The following is a 21,078-nucleotide window of genomic DNA, read 5'->3' as shown; positions in this document are numbered from 1 at the left end:
TAAATCCATTTTTTTCAGTCTCTACAAGGGACAAATTTTAAATACTCTGTGAGAATGTAAAAAACGAAAGAACAAATGCAACGTTTTTTATAAAATATGTAATTTCTGTATTTCTAAATGGCAGAAATTGTAATTAAGAAAAAATTTCAATGTAAATATAATTTCTAAAAAAAATCTTAAATTTACTTTGATGATTTTTTTAACTATCCGTTAAGAAAATCGAAGATTTTCAAAAATCGTGAAGTCATTGGTTTTACCTCGTATTTCGAAAATCGAGTGCCCATCACGTCAAAAGAAGAAATTTTCACAAAAAGATGTAAAATCCGAACAAAAACAGTTCCACTGTAAAAAATTACGCCAAGTACACGTTCACAACTCTTGATTTACAAAAATGCCAAGGAGAAATTATCATTTTACAAAAAGATGTAAAATAAAAAAAAAACAGACCAAGTAGCCGTTATGATCTTTCATAATTGAAAAAATTTTGTGATAAATTTAACGAATAAAAACAATTTTTTAGACGTACTTGGCGTCCGTCATTGAGTACCCAACATTTTTTCATTTCTGATAACTGAGCCAGAGAACTGATATGAAAAGCGATTTTACGGACAATTCTTTCAGCCCTTCCTCACCAAGTCATTAACCCTACTCATGATCATTTTGATGCAACCATATGAATCGATAACAATTGAAATTCATGCTTGTTTTCATTATTTCACGGATAAGATTGATATTTGTACAACTAAATAGCTTCCGAATATTTCATTCACATCGAGAAAAAATGAATCAGTTTATTAATTGAATGAACTGTTAATTAAATTGACTTCATTAGAAAATATAGCATTAATAAACGTTCAAGAAACATCGGAGCCCTATTTTAAAGTAAGATTTATTTCTACTATAAATAAAAAAAAAACAGGATTTTATCACGAAATTTGATCATTAATTTACTAAGCAATTTTTATAATTAATTCAGTAATCATTTTTCTTGCCACCAGTATATTTTTAACTTCTCGCTAAGAAAATTGAAAATTTTTTGAAGGTCACAGAAAACTTACATGAGTATCCCCACGGGGGTGTCACTGTGTGTGTGTGTGTGTGTGTGTGTGTGTGTGTGTGTGTGTGTGTGTGTGTGTGTGTGTGTGTGTGTGTGTGTAAACCTCCCATAACTTATGAACAACTTTACCGATTTCATCGTGGTTGGCCCATTTGAAAAAACATGAACGAACTTGGATTTTGAATACAATTTTGACCGATTCCGATAGATGGATTTCAAGATATCTCAAAAAAACCGTGAAAAAATTTGAGAAAAATTTTTGTTTTCAAGTTGCTTTTTTGGAATAACTTTTAAACGGCTCAGTAGATTATCTCCAAAAACTAATCAGCTCTTGATCTTGAAAAATCACGTCAATTGCCGCTTGACCAGTCAAAATCGGTTAATTCGTTCAAAAGATATCGTGAACGAAAGAAAACTGAAGAAAGTGTTTTTTTCGGAAGTACTCCTAAATTTTAACGTTCGATCAATGCGAACTTAAAAATTCTTTACGGGGCTTAAAAAACGGCGTTGAATGCTGCCAGCCACTTGAAAATCAGTTCATTCATTGGAAAGTTATTAAAAGTTGTACATTTAAAACGATGTTTAATCAAACTTCTATCAGACATGCAGTAATGCTGTGAAGAGGGAAAGAACAGCAGATAAGGTGATTATTGAACTACTGATATTTGACATCAATGAGTTACCTGAGGGGTATTATCACGTTATCACGATTCATCTGAAAAAATTTTGGGTACTCAATGACGCACGCCAAGTACGTCTAAAAAATTGTTTTTATTCGTTAAATTTATCACAAAATTTTTTCAATTATGAAAGATCATAACAGCTACTTGGTCTGTTTGCTTTTTGATTTTACATCTTTTTGTAAAAGGATAATTTCTCCTTGGCATTTTTGTAAATCAAGAGTTGTGAACGTGTACTTGGCGTAATTTTTTACAGTGGAACTGTTTTTATAATAATATTTTATAATAGTAGCTCATGCTTTTTATTACGCGTATTACTTGATTATTATCAATTATCTGTATAATTTCTATTTAAAATTATTAAAAATAATCAGCACAAACTATAGCGACCCAGATTTTTAGATTTTAACTTTTTTCTTATGTAAAAAGCGGGCGGCCAGAGTCTAAATAATATAACGATGCATGCTAATCTTATAATAGATGGGAAACTACAGTGAAAAAAAGATATTTGACAGCATGCAATTACACACGCCAGGCAGCGCAAGAATAACTTTTACATGAACTATAGCTTAAAGGGAATAGTTTGCCACCGGAAATGTATTAAATTAAAATTGTCAATTTTTATTATAATTACAAAAAAAACTGAAATCCGAACAAAAACAGTTTCACTGTAAAAAAATCGTGCCAAGTCCACGTTCATAAGACTATTACGAAAAAAAAATTTTATTTCTTTACAAAAAGATATCAAATAAAAAATTAAAAAATCCAAGTAACCGATATGGTTGTATATGATTTTCGAAAATTAAAAAAAAATTTTTGTAAATTTAAAAATTAAAAGAAACAATTTTGGAACGTGCTTGGTGTGCGTTATTGTGTACTTCAATTTTTTTTTAAGTGTCCTAGTAGATACAATTTAGGAATTTCATAAAAAGTGAAATATTTCGTAACTACGCACACTAAATACGTTCCAAAATTGTTTCTTTTAATTTTTAAATATACAAAAATTTTTTTTTAATTTTCGAAAATCATATACAACCATATCGGTTACTTGGATTTTTTAATTTTTTATTTTACATCTTTTTGTAAAGAAATAAAATTTTTTTTTCTTAATAGTCTTATGAACGTGGACTTGGCACGATTTTTTTACAGTGAAACTGTTTTTGTTCGGATTATTGAGTTTCTTGAAAACGAAAACTTGGAAATACTTATTAATGCTTTTAGTGATGCTCCTCGATCTCAATCACTTCAACAATCTTATAACTCATTTTTACTAAGAAATTAAATATTTTCCTACTAATAAAATGATATGAATTGTATATAATTAGTTGTGGTTTGTTATTTTTAATGTCCGAGTGAATAAATATAACATTTTGTCATCAGAACAATTATTGTATCCTATGAAAATTTTTAGTAAATCTTGGTGTTTATAATTATAAAAATATTATAGCTCACAGATATTACTAAGATATAAAAGTTAAAAAATAATTAAGTTGTAAAATGTATTCTTTAAAAATTATAACGTTTACGCCTCCAGCAAAAATTTACAAAATCCACACCGTAAACTATTAAAACCACTTTTTTTTTTTTCTATAAAAGAATAATCAATTAATTTAAGAGTAATTTTAATTTATTACAGTAATTATGTCTGTTTCTTTTAATTCATTGTAAGCATTTAAGATACAGACTAGTGCGAGGAAATCGAGAAATATTGATTTTTAGTTGATGCTCGATCAAAGCGACACGTTCGCAATAAAACCTGATACTTCATTTTTTTTTCTCAAATTCTATTGAGAGATTTTTTAAATTCTTACAATACTCATAAATTAACATTCTACCTTTGGTAAGCGTAAATAAGTTTATTTTTTTTTTACCTTGTAAAAATATAAAATAAAACACTTTTACTGAATTGTATAAATTTTTTTACAGCGTGATTTTCAACAGAATGACATTTGAGATAAAAAAAATGGAAAGAGATCGACTTGTGCTGTGATATTCCACTGGCATGCGATGGGTCAGACACTTTATAAGCCGAATTTGATAACTTTCACATTGATGTGTGTTTTAGGAAAAACGATTTTTTTACGAAAAAAATTTCAACAATGTTTATTGATAATTTAATAATCATTATATGTAATAACTGAATACAAGAAGTCAATTGGTAAATTTTTCAAAAAAATACACACATATAAAATATTTATTCTAGATTTTAAAATTCATTTTATCAAATATTAAAAGCTGTTAAATTAAGTAATACGTAAAACATTAATTTTAAGCCTGAAAAACGTACTATTCAGTCCAAAATTTTATAATATTCATCATTATCTTAAAAATATATTATTTATATAAGTTGATAACTTACGAATTGTAAATTACTACGAACTTGGAAGACTAGATTGAACATTATTTATTATAATAAAATCAAAATTTTGAATGTTGAAAAAAAAATTAATTAATCGTATATTAATTAATTAATTAATTAATTAATTGTATATTAATTTATAAATTCTGATTAATCTCTTAAAATATAGAGAACTTTCCGAGATTGAGAACATGAATTACCTAGTCTTTTATTTTTACCTTGATATAATTCAAGTATTCATTAAGTTTGATAAAACTTATGATATTTAACTATAATTATATCTATATAACTGCACATCTCATAATGTGAATCATTTGAAATAGTGCTTTACTTTCGACGAATCAAACTCATTGAATTCACTGAATTTCAATCGTCTCTTTTATTTTATTAAATTATGGCGGAAAAGTATTTAGGCACGAATAGGCTTTGTAATGTTCGTATTAGATAAGATCCTCCGAGAAGTATCAAGAATTAAATTATCAGTTAAACTTGATGATCAAATTCATGGTATCCTTCAGCTCCAGTAAATACAACATCCACCCAAACTCTCATCGCTTCTGAACTTGGCGCCATCAAATGATAAGTTCTTGTTGATGTCTTAATAATGAAAGTAAGCGATGGCTGAGGTGATCGAACAGTATTCATGTGATCAACATATACTTCTTCAATCGACTGAAAAAATAAAAAAAAAATTATGATCATCAATCTTGAGAAAAATTTTTATAACAAAAAAATCATTTCCATGTCAATTATTTTCTACATACCTGAAAATATATCAGTCCACGAGTTTTTTTTGATGAGTTATCACTGTAGTAAGATAAAGTTTTTCTTTTCCGATCAAATATAAACCAACGTTTGTTCCAATGATGAAATTTTTTGCTCATCTTTGATAGGTAGCCACTACAAGTTGTTGTGTCAATAATGACATCGCTTATAAGAGATAGCTGGTGACCTGCTGTTTCTATGTGGTGTCTCAAATCTAATGATTCTGATTTTATAGGAAGATACCGTGTCAATGGACGCTGAAAATATAATTTTATTTAGAAATCTGACTTTTCTAATAAATTCATATAAATATTTTTTTTCAGGTCAGTTTTGTAAGAACTTTATATGAGAATCATCATTATACTGATGCTATCAAGAAAATAAAAGATACAGCAATATAGTATTTACTTCTATAACATAAAATAGACTCTACAGCTGTGTTCATCGATGCAAATTCCTTTCAGAATATTCATTATTCAAATGTACACTAGAAAATATAAGAAAAAAAAAATTTTTTTTATTGATTTATAAGTGCTTCAGTATTGCAATTGCGTATATTTTTGCGTCATGTATATTTTTGAAACGAGATGTTACTCACTTCAATTACTAGTGGGGGAACCTGATTAGTAATTATCTACAAATTATTAAAAAGACATGGATAAAAAAAGTTGATTCTAACAAATTTATAAAATTATTCTCGATATAAAGGTTTAATAAGCTTTAAGTTGATTTTATTTTTAAAAAATTTTACAAAACTTAAAAAAAATTTTATAAGGCTATTTTTGGCATAAAATTTGATCACAAAATTTTTTTACGTATTAAATAATTTTTAGACAGCTGTTATAATAATATTATATAAATTTATAATATTTACTTTATTATATTTTCAGTTATATTATTGAGAAAATTTTTCCGTTATAATTTCTGATATCATCGAAATATCTGCATTTACAATTTTTAATTTAAATTAACGGTTTACTTGCATATCATCTAATATTGAGCTATTTTATTAAAAGAGATTATCGTAATAAGAAAATGTCTTGATTTCAAAGTTATTTCGTTTAAGAGTTTACAAATGTTTACCGTGAAAAAAAATTGAAAAATTATATTTTTGAAATTAATTCGTAGACAATATATTTTAAGTAACTTATTATTTTTAATAAGTACTTCTTTAAAATTAATCGCATATTTTTGTTGACATGGAAAAGTCTTAAAGTGAATACAATTCTTCAATAAAGCAAACCATAAAAGAGTTACATATTTATATTCATAGTGAGAAAATTTAGGTCAATTTGCAGGTAATTTCGTGCAGAAAAACGACTAACACAATTTATTATATTATTTTTACATTAATACTATCTATCGATAGACATAAAAATTAAGACTCTTTTAAATGTTCTAAAAAATCTACTAATCAGAATGAAATGGTATAGTATTTTATTCCTACAAACGTTAGCAAAATTTAATATCTCAACACAGACCTTTTTTAAGCGCAGAGGTAAATATTTTTATTTCTGCGAACTCACAATCACAAATAACAATTTATCCATACAACACAGTTGTCCGATTTCAAAACACAGTAACTGATATTTTAAATTTACCTCGCAAAAACCCTCACTTTTTAGATTGATAAAAAATTTGATTTATTAATAAAATATGCAGTGATAAAAATATTTTGAGAAAATAAGAATCAGAATAATCAAACTAGAAGATTTTGCAGTAACTTTAGTTTGAGATGGAAAAGCCGAAGAATTAATATTGTAAAAACAAATGTTATTTTTGTTCTACTGCTACTTTTTATCAATACCTGAAGTTTAGTCTTATCACGATGCTTAACAGTTTGCAACGATCCAATACTTTCTACTTCACTGGAGGATTGTGAAAGTGGACGACTTCTGTCTCCATCAGTAATTCCTATGCTACTGGTACTAACTCGTTCTCCTTCTATTGAAGAAGTTCTTTTACCATCTTTTATCTGTAAAAAATGATTAAATCGAAAATTATTAACGATTTAATATAATTTAAAGTCCCTGCAGTACGAAAAACAACGTCAAAAAATTATTTTTAGTCACGAAGCGTTCCGTACCCAGTAATCGTAATTTTGAATTCAAAATGCTTTTTTTTTTGTCTTTTGATGTACCGTATACGGTTTTTATTAACGAAGTTTTAATAAGTTTTAGCAGAAGTTTTCTGCTTCCTTATTCTTTTCTAATAATGTATAATGGGGCGTGGCATTAAAAACTGACTATTTTTTTTCGAGGTTTCTATAAAATAATATAAGTTTATAAGAGCGCTTAAGATTTTAAAAAATTTCCGCAATTGTATATGTTCTGAAAATTTTAAGTTAACTTTTTGATTTCTGTAAGCTGTTTAAAGTTTTTTAACTTCCAAAGTAGTGTAGATAAACGAAATAACAACTAGGAAAATTAATTTAAAAGGAAAAAAAAATCTTGAACCAAGAGAATCACTTTGAAAAATTGGAATATCTTGAATCAATCAAGAAAAATTCTCGAACATAGAAATTATTTGTGATTTAAGTAAATTTTAGTTAATTCAAGAATTTTTTTAATCAATTCAAAACAATTAAATTCTTTAAAATAAGTTTCTTGGCTCAAGATTTTTTTTCTTGAATGATATTAATTTTTTTATTGGTTTATGATGATTTTGAGGAAAACAATAAAAAATCCTTTGATATTCATAGTTCATTGGTAACTTGAAAACATCAAAATTATACTACTTTAAAAAATAACTGTCCTGATCAACATTTATAAATCAAAATGTCGATTTGGAATTTCAAAATATACATCATTTTCATCTTGAAAAATGATAAATTGTTGACAATAAGAATTTAAAACAAAAAAATAAGTTCAATTTTTGACGATTTTCAAAATGTTGAAAAATTGAGCGATTCTTGAAAAAATTTTTTAAACCAATTTTTGGATCTTTATTAAATAAGATGATAACTCAACAAACTTTTATAAAAAAACTCAAATGATATTTCTTATACAATGAATACTCATAAATTTTGATATAAAAAGAAAATAAATTTATTAATTTATTAAATAAAAATTCTTCAATATAGTATTTATGAAACGACTTTTAAGAGTAAGATAATTTATGAAAAAGAAAGAAAAAAAAACAATTTTTTTTTTTTTTACTATATACTTACATTTTTCTTCCTTAGGTGTTTTTTTCTGTACGACGATTTCAAAAAATTCATCCACAGCAAAGACATAGTGTCGTAAAATTAATATTAATATTTAAAAAAATTCACAAATATTATTATTTTAGTCCTTACTTGATAAATATTGTGAATACACTATGAGTTTTAATCGTGATTATAAACTTGACATTTTATTCTAGCTAACGAATATCATGAAAAAGTAATCACTTTTTTGTTTATGATAATAAAGTACGTCATGTTGTAATGAAGGCAGTATAGTAGTGACTGTATTTCACAGCTACAAGTTTACAATTATTATTTACTATCCAAGTACATATTCCCCTCTCTTAGTATTTGGTTATGAAAAATACCTTCACTTACGACACATATCGATTTTTAATCACAGAAGTTGTAAGTTGTATACACATACAATTTCGAATAAACTTGTTTTTTTAAATCTATAGTCAAGTTGCTTGGCTTTTATTGTGTTTTGTTTGGAAACTTTTGTCGATTAACAAAAACTTTACACAAAATTTTATAGTCAAGTTATTTACAGACCGATTAAATTAATTTTTATTTTAAAATTTAGATTTTTTTAAAAATTAATTATTGCTTACGGAAAAATAAAACTGCACTTCTCTGTAAGCTGGACAGTAAATGATTTAAAACATTGATTCAGTAAAATTGTATGCCTCTTACATCATTTATGTTTGCATTCTACCCCCTCCTCAGTGGACCACTATAGTATTCCCCACCATTTTCATAGTTTTTTCTTTCAAATAATCCCCTTACGGAGAGTCAAAACGGTATAAAATCATTTATGTGAAAGAGTTTTAATCAATACTTATTCTTTATGAAACGTTAAACATATTTTTTAAAATAATATTATTGATTGACACTATTTATTATTATTTTGGTAAGAAAAATGTATAGCAAAATTTTTTTTTATTTTATTTTTTTATCGGACTAAAAACATGCCTGAAAGTTGCTGTGTCCAGACTAGAATGCCCCCCTTAGAATTTTTATACATAACTTGAAGAATTTATAGCATAACAAAAAATGTAAACTTACGGTATCACTTTTTAAGAGTGGACAAGAAGTATTTGACGTTTCAGGGCTTGAAGAATTGAATTCTTCAAGTTTACATGGTGACAGCTTTTCGTTGATACCAATATCTGCACCATCGCTACTTCTGCTTCCACTGAAATATTAATAAACACTTTAATTGACTAGAAATAATCATAAAATGAAAAAATATATATTATTTTATTTTTTGTTAACTAAATTGAAATAACTTACAACCATTGTTTATGGTATTGTAATATGTAATTTTGGGTTGGGTGATAACAATTTTCAACGAACCAGTCTCTACTAACCATATAGAATTTATTGCTAGTAATTATTGTAATTAAATTACATCCTAGTACACGCGTTTCATCAACTATAGCCGCGCCCATTTCCCGCGCGTTCATCTTCACATATTTTCTTCGCGCTCTGATTCACCGAATTCCTAAATTTTTATCGTATTTAATGAAGATTTGTAAATAAATAATGAGTTTTTAGATAAATAATGTTACGATTCATTTTATAATAATAACTAATAACTATTTATTATGTAAAAATATTTATTATACGCATGTAATATATCTATGTTGATATATTGCATGAATACCTATTAAACTAGCGTTTAAGGTTTTATCTTGATTTTTTGATACGACTGTTAACACATTATACCAAGTTAAATTTTATCGTACCAGATATGATAACTCCCCACTGAGCAAATTTTATGAAAAGTTACTCATCATGTATTGTAATTTAAAAATTTTTTGAAATTAATAACAAATCGATTTGCTACCTATATCAACGAAAAAATTTGATAGATTATATCATTAAAATTTTAGTATTGTTATAAAAATGTTACTTTTGCATAGATAAAATTTAAATTCGATTGAATGAAGCAAACATTAAATAATTGTAATTGAAATCGGCATTTATTGTACAGATAGATTTAGAAAAAATTGAGAAAATGACGAATTTTTTTTCTGTATTAAAAAAATATTAGCATCTTTGTAAAAAATCGATATTGATTAGAATAGTGTGTTTATAATTTCCTCTAAAAAATTGGCAATTACTGACTCATGGCTTTATAAAAATTTTAAATCAATTAGGAATATTTAAAAATAATCATGAGTGGAAGCGAGTAAGTGATAGTCGTGAGAAAGATAGCACAAACAAGTAGGAAAGTAAACAATAGCACAATCTATATCTCCCAGAAGTACTTAAATTATTTTAAATTATGCAATAATATCCATTTGTTTTAGAGTTATCGTGAACGAAAAATTGTGAAAGAAATATTTTTAAAAATAACTTTCAGATTTTTTGATCAGTTAATATTTAAGGTCTCACAATTTTTTTACTTATCGATTACTTATAGCCGATTATTATAATGACATTTTTTATGCTGAGAACTCCTCATTTTTTTTTAAGAAATAAAAATTCGTATTTACCTTTCAGTAGGACCAGTTGAATAATTAGACGATTCTTCACCTGATTCAACACTATTAAATGAAGCACAATTCAATTTTCTCTCTTCCCATTGTGATCGCACTTCATCTTGAACTCTTCTTTTTAACTCTTCAACTCTTCGGCGCTCTTCTGAGATAACTTGACTTCCTTGCTTAGCAAGGTGTAGTTGCCGATTTCTTTCAATTTCTTTAAGCGATTCGATTGTTTTTCTACCTAAACTTCCCTGACTATTAACAATTGGTGAGTTATGTGTAACTTTCGAAATTCTATCAAAATCTTCTCTGCTTGGAGATCGCTTTTCTTCAGAATTTTCCGTTCCATTTTCTATTGAACTTTTAGTTAGGTTTTGTAATTCATCGTCTATAGCACGTAATCTGTTGCGACCCTAAAAAATTAATTTAAGAATGTAATGAAAAATCGTAATAAACATTGGTCAATCTTTGACATTTATCTAAGGGCTTCAACGCGAGCGAAGCCGAGGGTAAAAGCTAGTATTTTTATGAATAAAATACAGATTAATTGTTATGGAACCCAGTTTGTAAAGTGTTTTCTTGCTAATCAAAGTTTTAAAATGAAATTTATGATTCTGTGTTAAGTCAGAATTTTTTAGTACACAGAAAATAGTTTAAACATAACAAATATATTGAAAGTTTAAATTCTTGCTCTGTTTTGTGAGGAAGAAGCACCTTTCTCAATTAAAAATCAATAAAAGTACTTGAGAGATGTACTAATCTTTTTAAAAGCACATGCAAAAATGTTAAATTTCTCTAACAGATTTGACAAATAATTCGATTCAAGTATAGCTACTTTGTTACAGCCAACTGACGTTTGTTACTACTATGATAAATAATGAAAAAACATTACTTCTTCCAGTCTCCTCATAAGTCCAACCTTTTGACGCTCAAGGCTTTTGATTCCTTCATTGCTGATGTTTTAGCATCATTTCGCTGTGATTCCAAATTATTGAGCTGCACCTTTCGTACTTCAATTTTATGAGAAAGTTCACTTAGGCACCTATTAGAAATCAATTTTAAACATTAGTATTGTATTTATAAGTAAATTAAATAAAACATCCAACAAAAATCTTACTTCTGCAATTCTTCTCTGGTTGCTAACTTGCTGGCTTCTTCTTCCAGATGTTGAAATTCAAGATCTTCAAATGTCTTTTTTTCTGTTTCAAGTGCATTTTGTTGTACATGTAACTTGTCTGTTAGTAATTGCTGTTTACTTTCATTAGAACAATTTTTCAATTCATTTCCTAATTGAATACACAACTGCTGTACTTTTTCAACTCGAAATTTAGCTTCAGCTTGAAGATTTGCTTGTATTGATGTATCTTCCGCCATTTCTTGTTCAAGTTTATTAATTCTTATTTGAATGCTTATTTTTTCAGTCTCATCAGACGTTAACTTCAATGATTCCGATTCATACTCAGCTGATAGCAATGCTTTTTCGAGTTCAAGCTAGAATAGATTATTATTAAAATTATTGTATAACTTAACTTATTTTTAGAATCATTTTAAAATGACTAACGAGAAATTTAGAGTTTAATACAAGTTGAAAGAACAAAAAATCGGACTTTAAATCAATAATTGCAAAGTTATTAAATCACTTCGTTTCGACTGTTCTAAATAAATTTTTTTTTTTTTAAAGTTGACCTTCTATTTATTACAATCAATTAACTTTCGAACCGTAAATCTAAGATTTTTTACACTAGTATTGAGTATGATTTCATAGACTACTAATGACAGTCCAACTGTTTCTTTTTTATATTCAGGAAAAAAATTGACTTTTTTAGTGAGAAAATATTTTAATATTTTGATTAATATTTTAATTTTACAATTATCAAGAATTGAACTTTTTTTTTATTAAAAACTATTATGTATAAAAAAAGTTATTAGTAAGTTATAATCAACTTTTTCGATTAAAAAAAAAAAAAAATTGTTAATAATAAAATTGCAGAAAGCAGTTTTAATAAGAAAAAAAAATTACCTCGCGGCTAATTTCTTCTTCTTGTGTTTCGATATCAGCGATACTCCGTTTAAGTGCATCCATATTGCTAAGAATATGGAGTTTTTCATTTTGTAAAAATGCAATATATTTTCTCTTATCCTCATCTTCTAGTTCCTTTCTTTCTTTATCAGCTTTTAATTCATTCGATTTCGTATTATTTTTTTCAATGTTATTTTTCTTTGGTTTAGTGTAAGCTTCTTTGGATTTTGATAACATAGAAAGCTGTTCAATAGCTTCTAGAAGATCATCATTCGATATTGCGAGTTTATTTTCAATAATTCCACATGGATTCGTTAAGTTTCTATTTTTTTAAATTGTTGCATAAATTGGATTATTATTTTGCTGTGACATATGCACCACATTTTCATAATGATTCATATTATCAGAATTTACAGGTAAAGTGTTATTATTCATTTGTGCTCCATCAAATGGAATTATACCATACGTGGTGTCAATATTTGTGTTGTTGTCAGTCTCATTATTTTCATTATTACTGGGTGATTGTGTTTGTGATACAGGTGATAAGCTGGATTCTAGTTGCATAATATTATTTTGCCACGTTATTTGTTGACTATCATTATCATTATTATTATTATTATTATTATTATTATTATTATTATTATTATTATTATTATTATTATTATTATTATTATTATTATTATTATTATTATTATTATTATTATTATTATTATTATTATTATTATTATTATTATGGTGATAAACTAGTTCATCTGATAATGGCGTTACTTGATGTCTATTATAAGATGACGTTCCATTAAGCTGTATAGTTTTGAGCAATGAATTTTGGTCTGAAGAGTCAAAAGAAAAATAAGATTGGCTGCTTGGAGAGTTTTGAGAGCTATTAAATGGTGAACTTTGACCTGGTCTCTTATCTCTTGGTAACGATCCATTAGTTTTAATCCTGTAAGAAACAAAATATAAAATTTATTCAGAAAGACAATGCATGAAAAGCTTGATATATATTCGATCATCTATCTCTGATTATAAAATTTTAAACCTTTAAAGCGGAAATCAGGATCGATGATTCGAACTTATGTTTTTTTCTTTTAGTTAGATCAAATAAAATTTAATACCTATTGGGCTGTTTTGGTTTATCTGATGTATTTTGCTTATCATACTCTGCACACAAAGTTAATATTTCTTCAAGCCTTATTTTCTCCTGTTTTTCAATTTCTTGCTCTCGTAATCTTTCTTCTTGAACGACTTTTATTTTTTCCTCCGCTTCTCTCTGTTTTATTTCAGCGTCTATTTGTCTCTCTCTAATTTCTTGAAGTGAGCAATTGCTGCTTATACTAAGTGTTGGACTTACCATCCTTTCATTAAGTATTTTATTATCTTTATACTTCGGATTGCGATTAAATGATGGGCTAGGTGCTTGAATTCTTTTAATATTAGGACTTGAGCCAAAATTTAAATTACCTCTTATATTGTTAACAGATGAATGGGATCCATGAATCGAAAGACGATCACATAAATTGGGATTTGATCTTAATTGGTCTACTTGAAAATATTCTGTCATTGTAGTTTTAGCTACGATCAGGCTCTGACTCATATCAAATTTACGGCCGTATTTATCCAAGTCAGAAGATACTTGACACACTAAACTTCTAGACATCAAATCATAATTATTTTCATGTTTAAACGATTTTGAACGTGTTGGGGAGTTTCGTGTTTCATTATTATTCTCGTTATATTGAGGTTTGTAGTGTTTGAAAAAAGCCTCAGTTGTAGCATACATTTGAATTTGATTATGATTAGATATTGGAACACCATAATCAGAGTAAGAAATATTTGAACGACTGGAAGATTTGCTGTCGATCTTTTGTTGTTGATCATCAATATAATTAAGATTGTTGTTGGAATTACTGTAAGTGGGTGTACTTGATCGATTTTTATCGAGATTAGTGAGATTTCGGAGTGGAGAAGTTTCATTTTTACCGAGAGAAATTAAATTTGTCGTTCTGGAATGCCCAAGAATCTGAACTGCAGGAACATTTGTCGTTAACGAACCTGCTGGAAAGACTTTAGGTGATACACAGTTCCTACTTTGTCTTGCAAGCATTTCAAATTTAGTTAATTTCCCTTGAAAACCTATCTCATCATCGAGACATGTAGTATGGAAAGATTTCTTTGGTCCTACTGGTGGTTTACGTTCCAGATGTTCAAATGAGTTTTCCGATAGTACGCAGAAATTATTGGGCATTATCGATAGTCTTGGACTCGGTAAAGCTGATTTCAATTGTTTTGCTTCTGCGGGATTATTAAAGCGCATGTAATTTGATCTTCCTATCGACAATATACAACCTGAAAACAAAAAAAAATTATCAGATGCAAAGTACAATATCTTGTGATTACTATGCTTATAAATTTTGATTCCAAATAAATGAATAAGATTTCTGGAGGATTATTGAGACAAAACTATTTTTACTAAGAATGAGAGTTATTTAAAGTTTTGATAACTGGAAAAAATGAAGCCATTGTAGCATTTTATTTAATCTACATTAATCTGTAAAGTTTCTCTATCTTTGTTTTTTTGTTACTAATTGATTAACTCCATTTCTATAATTGAGAACATTTCTTCAATTGCAAAGAGAATACTCAGATTTATATAATAGACTTATTCTTAAATTAATTGTGAATAAATTAGAGAAACTTTGATAAGATAAAACGAAGCATTATCGTTGACTGTCAATTGCTTTTTATTTCTCACATTTCGTCTTTAAAATTTAATATTGAGTATTGTTCAAGTACTTATTTAGAACTTTTTATTTATTTTTAAAATATCAATTATTCATAGATTTGTGTATAAAAAATATACTATTTTTTATACATTACTATAAAAGCATTAAGATTTTGTTTGTACATAATATTTAAAAAAGATTAAATAACAATTAATCTTGATGTTCAAATCTGTCAGATTGAATTATGTTCAGCTAATAGCTATGTTAAAACAATGACAAAAATGTATGTATCAACACTCATGTAAAATTAATTGATGAACTTATTACTTCTACCTATTACTATATATAGAGATATATAATAAATATATCTCTATTTTAATGACATAAAAAACTTTAAGAAATGTCAAGAATACACTATTTTTTTATTATCTTAATAGTAGATATTTTTATGGTATTAAAATAACTTCTGATAATTACTACAATATTTATAATAAATTTACCTTGAGTAAGTTTAATGGGCGAGCTTACGATTACACCATCAACTAGTGTATCTCCGCTTACAGGATGAAGAATAACAATACCGTTATTATTTTCAATTGTGCATTGGATAGGTTCAACACCTGTTCCTGTTATAGGAATGTCAGCATTCCGTTGAGATCCTACAATGACTTGTCCTAAAAATAGATCAAATTTTTTAAAAATATAATTTGTATATTTTTAATCTTCATAATAATTGCTTGTTTCAATTAAAAAATGGGAAATTATAAAGATGGTATTTGAATGTTATATGTTAACAGTTTAACAGTTATCTAGCAACCTATACAGTCACTATGCGACTGTGAAGATTTACGAATTATGAATAAGGACATTTTGGCTTAATGATTTTTTTACATTTATAATCACAGTGTACATAGTTTAGGTACTTTATCGATAAATTCTAAAAATAATAGTGCTATCACAGGATCAATTACAAATAATTTAATGAACAAATGTGACCGAACAAATTTATAGAACCAAAAAACTATTAAAAACTCTTCCAAAAACTCTTGACATAAAAAATTGACTATGACTGAAAAATATATAAAACCTTGTAAATGCACTAATTTTTGTCTTGATCTTTCTGATGATACCAAATTAAGCTATAAAATTTCTTCAAAAATAATAATATACTCGTTACAAAATTTTCCTTTCTCTTTCAATTATTTAAATCATATTATAACTATCGCTAAAAAATATCAAACCCAATTTACGATAAAGATATACCCGTTACTAAATTTTTGTTAGTCTCTTAATTATATTAATTAATGTATGTATGTGTGTATGCATGTATGGATGTATGTACGTATGTATGTATGTATGTATGTACGTACGTATGTATGTATGTATGTATGTACAGTGCAACCTGGTTATAAGTTATATTTCTTTTTCTCTTTTACTCACATGGAAAATTTCATATATAGATATAACTGCCGTGAGAGTGAGTAAATCATCCGATGTAACTTATAACCAGGTTGTACTGTATATATTGAGCACTTCCGGCCAAAATTTAAAATTTCAGCGGAAATACCCAAACTAAACTCCTGTTAAAAAATTCTATAAAAATCAAAAAAATCGTTTCACCCCAAAATATCTTAGAAAATGCCCAAACACAGCTCCTGCCAAAAGCGGAACTCGAAATTCTAATTTTAAAAGATGTGTGTGTGTGTGTGTGTAAACCTCTCATAACTTTTGAACGGCTCAACCGATTGGAACGGAATTGGCAGCAATCGAAAGAGTTTCTTCGCCTCTAGATATTTCGTACTATTTGAGGTAATTCGGGCGAGTAGATTTTGAGTAATCTCGAAAATAAAATTTTCAAAAAATGGTTATTTTGAAATAACTTTTAATCTGCAAGATCCATCGATCCTAAAAACTAATCTGCTTTCAACCTTAAAAAACTGCGTCGATCGCTGTCAACGCGATAAAAATCGGTTGATTCGTTCGTGAGATATGGTGTACGAAATATTTGGGAAAGTGTTTTTCTTACGTCACTTCGACATTTCTTCCTGGATTGTTTTTGATTTGGTAAAATAATCATTAGAGCTTAAATAATTACGTCGATTGTCGCTAAGATCGTCAAAATCGGTTGATTGGTTCGAGAGATTTAATTTTAAAAAATTGAAAAAAAGTATTTTATTTTAACATAACTTTAAAATTTCATGTCTAATTGTTTGGTAAGTAATAATCTTTTTGTTCTAGACATCATTGTCGAAAAAATTCAAAAAAATTTTCTTTCTATAATAAACTTTAATTGGCTTTATCAATCGATCCTAAAAACTAATCGAGTTTTATACTTGGAAACCCACGTAGATCGCCGTCGACGCGATTGAAATTGGTTGATTAGTTCGAGAGATATCGTTGTCAAAATCATTCAAAAAACGCGTTTTTTTATAAATCACTTCGACATTTTTGACCTGATTTATTATTGTTCTTGTCGTGAAATGTTGAGCGCTTAGATATGGAGTTAGCGGAAAGTTGCAGGGATAGTCTTTATGGTCAACCGTTTTCCTAATTTTTTATACTGAATACATAATAAAAAGATTCAAAGTATAAAACAAATAAGAAACGTGTTGATTTTTTTTTGGGGCCCGTTTTACCCCATTATTCTCAATTTTTTAATTTTGATAAACACAAAAAAATTAATTCCATAAACTCAGTAAAAGGTCAAAAAAATAAAACAAGCTGAAAAACTCATAATATAAAAATTTTCTGAAGGTGGCCCATTTTGCCTCACATTTTCAATTTTTTATTTTCAATGAACAGAGCAAATAAAGGTCATATACTTGGCAAGGGACTAAAAAAAAGTAAAACCAGCTAAAAATACTAAGGATTTCAACATTTTTTTTAAGGGGCCCATCCTTCCCCCCTACCCTATCATGTTTGAGACAGTGTATGCTTATAAAAGCTCTCTAATAAAAACTTTTTTTAAGCATCATCAACTTTAACGAACTCGTATTAGATAAAAAAAAAAGTTAAGTATATCAGAATTTTATAGTTGTAAACTAAAAATAAATGTTTACATTCGAATCTTTTATTTAATAACGTCTACAACAATATGTTTCATTAATGTGCGGCAACTCTTGCCGTAAAAGTTGGTGAAGAAACGTATTACAACTGGTTGATAATTATTAATAGTCATTATCAAATTAACGTTTTGAATAAATAACAAAAACTAAAATACTAATGTTTTTTTATTTATTTCTAAATTATTTTGTCATATCACATCCTTATTAAAATATTAATAGCTAGTCATTAATTTTGAGTGAGAATTAATTTTAGAATAGTGTATATTAATGCTACTAAATTGATATAGCTTGAGTGGGCTGTGACGTCACGAGCCAAAGGCGAGTGATGTCAACATATAAGTATTGCATAGTTTTTTAACATCATCGCCAAGTGTTTTTATCAATATAAATAAAATAATAGCATTAGGTCAATCAACATTTATGTATTGCGTAAAAGCTATTTTATTTCAAATTGTATGCATAATTTTATTGTCGTATTACTTAAATAAAAATTCTTTGTTCGTTCATGATATCTTTCGAACGAATCAACCGATATTGACCGGATTTATAAAGCCGTTCAAAAAATATTTCGAAAAAACCACATTTCTAAAAATTTTTTTTGAGATTTCTCATAATTAGTTGGTCCGAATGGGTTCAGGTTTACAAGAAATTAAAGTTAGAGGGAACTCTTTGGAACGCCGTTTCGTAGATTCCGATCGGCTTAGTCGTTCAAAAGTTATGAGCGGTAAGCATACTTAAACACACACACACACACACACACGCGCGCGCGCGTATATATATATACTAGGGTGGTCCTTATGTTGTGTTTTTTGAAATTTTTTTTCACGATAGTTCAAAATCGGTTCAAAATCTATAAAAAAATCATGCCAAGTTATAGCTCTTAATTTTAATATTAACCCGCGCCCCCGACGGTCAAAGTTTTAAAGGAAAATAACATGGGAAAAGTTATATTTTTACTTTGGAATTTTTTACGTCATAAACTAACCAACAAATCACATCAAAAATATTTTTTCTAATGCAAAATTTAACGGTCTACAAAAAGGTCTCTTATCATTTTTGATAATTCTAACGGTTTTGAAGTTATTCGAGGTCTAAATTGAAACTATAATCTTTTTCATAGTTTTTTCTGTTTTTTTGGTCATTTAATAGTTCATAAATCATGAACCGGTTATTCTTTATAATCTCATTCGATTTTTTGTTTAGAAAATTTTCAAAGTAACTGTAACTTTGGAATAATAGTAACACCAATTTATTTTTTTAGCCTGAACTGTCGAACATTTTAAAGATTTTTAACTTTTTTGGATACAAAAGAAATTCGGGACCTATTGTCTCAATTTTTATTGTTATTGGTACAAATATCAACAAACTCCAATTTCAAATTTTGATTTCTGGTTAAAAACATTTTAGAAACCGATCATGCCGCCATCTATTAGATTTTACTTCAATCTCTAACACTAAAATTAATTCTCAGATTACTCATAACCTACATTTATTTCTCAGCTTGATCAAAATCGTTCAATTACTAGTACTGATGCCTTTTTGATATATAAATAAATTTTTTGAGTTCATTTATCCGATATTTAAGTAATCAGTTAAATATGGAGTTATCACGTTTACGTCAAAACATTTTTTTGATTGGTGATGTTGACGTTCAAATCGTAGGTAACAAATTACCATCGAAATTGCAAGCTTTGAAAGTGTTATTTTTTTATACACGTATTTTAAATAATACTATCACAGATAGTGTTGCTGCAGTGATTGATGAAATTATTGTGTTTTGGAAGAAAGCTCGAATTCCCGTTCAAGATGTGCAAAGATGTCGAGATAAGTTGAAAAAACTGTATGATGAGTGGCGCATACTTCTTAAACATAGAAATCGGAGTGAAGTTGCTGTGAAAAAACAAAATGAATTTTCCTGTTCATTAAAAAAATTATTTGACATCGCACCGTCAAATGTATTTGAAATGGTTGATGAAAATTCCAAAGAATTCTTGAATAATCAGAGATCAGATGAACGAATTGGTTTTATTGCAAATATTAAGACGAAATGCGATGACGATGAAATTGGTGTTAAAAATTAGAGAAACAATTGGATTTCGAAAAACCTAAATTGGAAAGTGAAAAAGAAAAATCATTATTTGGTAAATTATAATAATCAACTTACTCATTGATATTTTATTATTTTATAGTGAAGATATTTTTTGTCTTATCATTATCCTTTTTTGTAGACAAAAACGTTGAACTCTTATCAAGCCAAGGAAGTGCTCAATCAGTCTCTAGTGGAGAAGTATACATTCCAACTACTGCCGGCCAATTTAAATCAAGAAATATAAGAGAAACTCACAATATTCTCAACGAAAGAGTTGTAGCTACTTTTGACCGTTGTAAAGTAAGCGACAGAGATGCTGTGTTTATAACTACAGTTATTTGTCAGTTGCTTATCGATTTAAAATTATTAGAAGTGGATATTAATTCCATTATTGTCAATCGATCATCTATTCGCCGATGTCGGCTTACTATGCGAGAGTCAAAATCAATAGAAATAAAAAAACATTTCCAAGACTTAAAGTTATCATCTATTGTTGTACATTGGGATGGAAAATTATTACCTAATTTGTTAAATATAGAAACTGTTCATCGATTGCCTGTAATAATTACTTCAGAAAGTAAAGAAATTATGTTAGGTGTACCAACGAGTGAAGATGGAACTGGAATGGCACAAACTTCTGTAGTTCATAAGACATTATG

At 27.5% G+C, this 21,078-nt stretch overlaps 1 protein-coding gene across 1 annotated transcript in view; it reads right to left on the bottom strand.

Annotated features, from left to right (window-relative positions):
- Positions 1–4,102: 4,102 nt before the first annotated feature.
- Positions 4,103–21,078, bottom strand: part of LOC141526008 (uncharacterized) — a 51,157-nt gene continuing 34,181 nt past the window's right edge. Inside the window, 11 exon segments of the mRNA XM_074240718.1 lie at positions 4,103–4,768; positions 4,861–5,118; positions 6,669–6,836; positions 9,096–9,225; positions 10,532–10,935; positions 11,415–11,458; positions 11,461–11,564; positions 11,640–12,013; positions 12,543–13,485; positions 13,658–14,888; positions 15,766–15,939. Of these exon segments, the coding sequence (XP_074096819.1) occupies positions 4,580–4,768; positions 4,861–5,118; positions 6,669–6,836; positions 9,096–9,225; positions 10,532–10,935; positions 11,415–11,458; positions 11,461–11,564; positions 11,640–12,013; positions 12,543–13,485; positions 13,658–14,888; positions 15,766–15,939 (4,019 nt within the window). The 3' untranslated portion in view covers positions 4,103–4,579.

Source organism: Cotesia typhae, unplaced genomic scaffold (assembly GCF_013202065.1).
Source record: "Cotesia typhae breed Kobodo isofemale line unplaced genomic scaffold, CoteBio_Ctyphae contig_30, whole genome shotgun sequence".
NCBI lineage: Eukaryota > Metazoa > Arthropoda > Insecta > Hymenoptera > Braconidae > Cotesia > Cotesia typhae.
This window is presented reverse-complemented; position numbering and strand designations above follow the sequence as displayed.